The sequence below is a fragment of the Lactuca serriola genome, chromosome 2 (assembly GCF_051521515.1).
Source record: "Lactuca serriola cultivar US96UC23 chromosome 2, Lser_US96UC23_V15, whole genome shotgun sequence".
Lineage (NCBI taxonomy): Eukaryota > Viridiplantae > Streptophyta > Magnoliopsida > Asterales > Asteraceae > Lactuca > Lactuca serriola.
Window position 1 is genome coordinate 28423344 of NC_136409.1, and position 2704 is coordinate 28426047.

General features: G+C 35.5%; 1 protein-coding gene across 1 annotated transcript; it reads right to left on the reverse strand.

Annotated features, from left to right (window-relative positions):
* Positions 1-320: 320 nt before the first annotated feature.
* LOC145089106 (F-box protein CPR1-like) lies at positions 321-1478 on the reverse strand. Its single transcript, XM_079027596.1, has one exon. It carries the CDS (start codon positions 1476-1478, stop codon positions 321-323), a length of 1158 nt encoding a protein of 385 aa, XP_078883722.1.
* Positions 1479-2704: the final 1226 nt, after the last annotated feature.

Genomic DNA, 2704 nt, shown 5'->3' on the forward strand with positions numbered 1-2704 from the left:
AAAAGAATACCACGTTGCAACACAAAGTTAAAAAAATATATCGAGTATTAGATTTTTTAAAGAACCAATGGCAAGAACCAACTACCAAGGTCACAAGCCTCTCACTAGGTCAGCAGCCCGAGGTTATTTACTAAACATATGCAATCAGACTAACACCAAGATTTTACAACATAATTTTCATAAAAATGTGCTATTTATATAGCATCAGTAATGTTACAAACATTGAATAAACACTTAAACGGACATCAAATTATATGTGATGCAATTAACTTTTAAAAAACTTCAACTAATTTACAGATATTGTCCTTGAAATTGGTATGTCAATAGCTACTACAATCAGAACTACCGACCAAAACTAGTGTTTCAATGTAGGAATTCACTGTGAATCTATACCCACTAATGAGATGATTGCTTAGTTCTGAGTTAGGCTCATAAACAACAAGCTCCTCAGTTGATTCAAAGGCATAATCTTGAACTCCCATAATAGGTCCGCCCCTCATCCTAAAACCCACTGCCGTCATCAAGTCACCTGGTGCCTTGATACTGAATAGCTTAGTAAACGATCTTTCTACACCACGCTCCACCATCCATACAGTACAACAAACTTGCTCCTCAATGGTATCATTGTATCCGCATTTATTGTATTCAAGTATAACAAGAGACTCCCTTAGCTTAGATACAGAAAGTAGGGAGAAAGTGATTATAGCCATCCTTTCAGGGAGGTCTACTACTTCAAACTTCTCATTAGTTATATCAAATGACATAATCAGATTACCAGTTTTAAACACAGTATCCACAGTTGTACAATCTACAGCACACCAGTAGATAGACTTACCAATAACTACCTGGGGACCCATAATATGTATTGATATGCTGGGGAGATTGCCAGATAGACTTGTAAATTTCCCCGAACTTTGCTTATAAACCTTAACTTCCCAAAAGTTGCCAATTTCGCTTTTCAGTTCATTACCCCAACTCCAATGCAGTTGAGTGATCTGGATGATCTTGGTATCAATAGTGACAGGACAAACTCCAAAACCAAGAACCATTAAATGATTCGTATATAACATATCAGGCAGTGCAATAGCTATTGATTTTCTAACGGAAGGATTCAAAAGAACAGCTATCCTATTTCTATAGCTGGAACCATAAAACGGACAACCTTTGAAACACAACAAGCCATAAGAACTACCGACTATTTGTGGATCTCTAATGGACAGGGGAAGAGACGGAACAAACCTATGTTGGGGGAAAGAGTCATCATCGACAAAAGAAACATATTTAGGCACTTGTTCATCTGTGTACGATACAAACAGATGTTGTGGCTGAGTGTGGCTGACCTTGTGAGCAGCAATAAACTCTGAGCTGTCGATCAAAGACTTCCATGCTTTCGAGACGGATCTGAACTGAATCAATGATTTGATAGGAAACCTTTTCAGGATTGCCTCTTGGATATGGAAAGGCAGTTCGTCAAACATTTTAATTGTGGGTGTCGTTGGTACCTGATTTTTAACGGTTTATATAACCGGAGATTTAAACTCCACCATACTAAAAGCACATGTACCCGAATAATTGAAATTCGTTGACCATGAATTAAGATATATTTAAAAACAGTTGGTACCTAAATAATAATACTTTTTGAAAATATTATTTGTTCCAATAGCTGCAGCTAGGTAATATTCTTGGTGGCATGAGATGCATGAATTGGCTCAATAATGCAAATTCAAATAATAACATACAACTAAATTATTATTATTATTATTATTATTATTATTATTATTATTATTATTATTACTGGAAACGACCGATAACGTTAAAAAAAAAAGCCACTTCTAACAGGCAAAAAAGAATGTACAACAGAGGGAATTACAAGAAAATGTGGGAGATACACCAATCAACCTAATTACAACTTCTTAAATTTCCTCTTTATTATTATTATTATTACTGGAAACGACCGATAACATTAAAAAAAAGAGTCACTTCTAACAGGCAAAAAAGAATGTACAACAGAGGGAATTACAAGAAAATGGGGGAGATACACCAATCAACCTAATTACAACTTCTTAAATTTCCTCTTTATTTCAGCCAATGATACACCGTAGAAATGATGTTGTCAGTCACCATAGAAGCACATGCAACCTTTTGTTTAAGACTCTATTGTTCGTGGTTTTCCAGGCACCAAAGCAAACTATAGCAAAACACCCTAAGAATTTTACGCTTCATATAACAACTCTCCCAGTCAGATGTAAAGTTCAATAAATCGTTTATGTTACCCAAGGAAGCTTGATTGACACCACACCATCTCCCGATCAACTTTCGAACACTTTGCACCAAGGAACATTCAACTAGGAAATGGTCTGCATATTCTGGAGACCTGTCACAAATCCCACACCTAATCGAATGAATAGGCATACCAAAACTAGCTAGGGCAACATCAGAAGGAAATCTATCTTGGATTGCTCTTCATAGAAAACACATCACTTTGAACAGAACTTCTTTACACCAAATTACCAGTGAACCAATAATAGGATTATGAAGAAGATTACGATCCATAATGCATCCGAGCTTCTCCACTGTGTAAAATCCGTTCAAATTTAAAGCACAACTCCATGAAACAAAAGAATGGTTGAATTTAAAAATATCAAAGAATCCTAAAGCAACTTTTTGAATGTTGATGTTAACATTGGGTATAATATTTAGTTAT

Coding starts and splice junctions, on each gene's coding strand:
- LOC145089106 (XM_079027596.1), bottom strand. CDS start 1,478: ATGTTTGACGAACTGCCTTTCCATATCCAAGAGGCAATCCTGAAAAGG.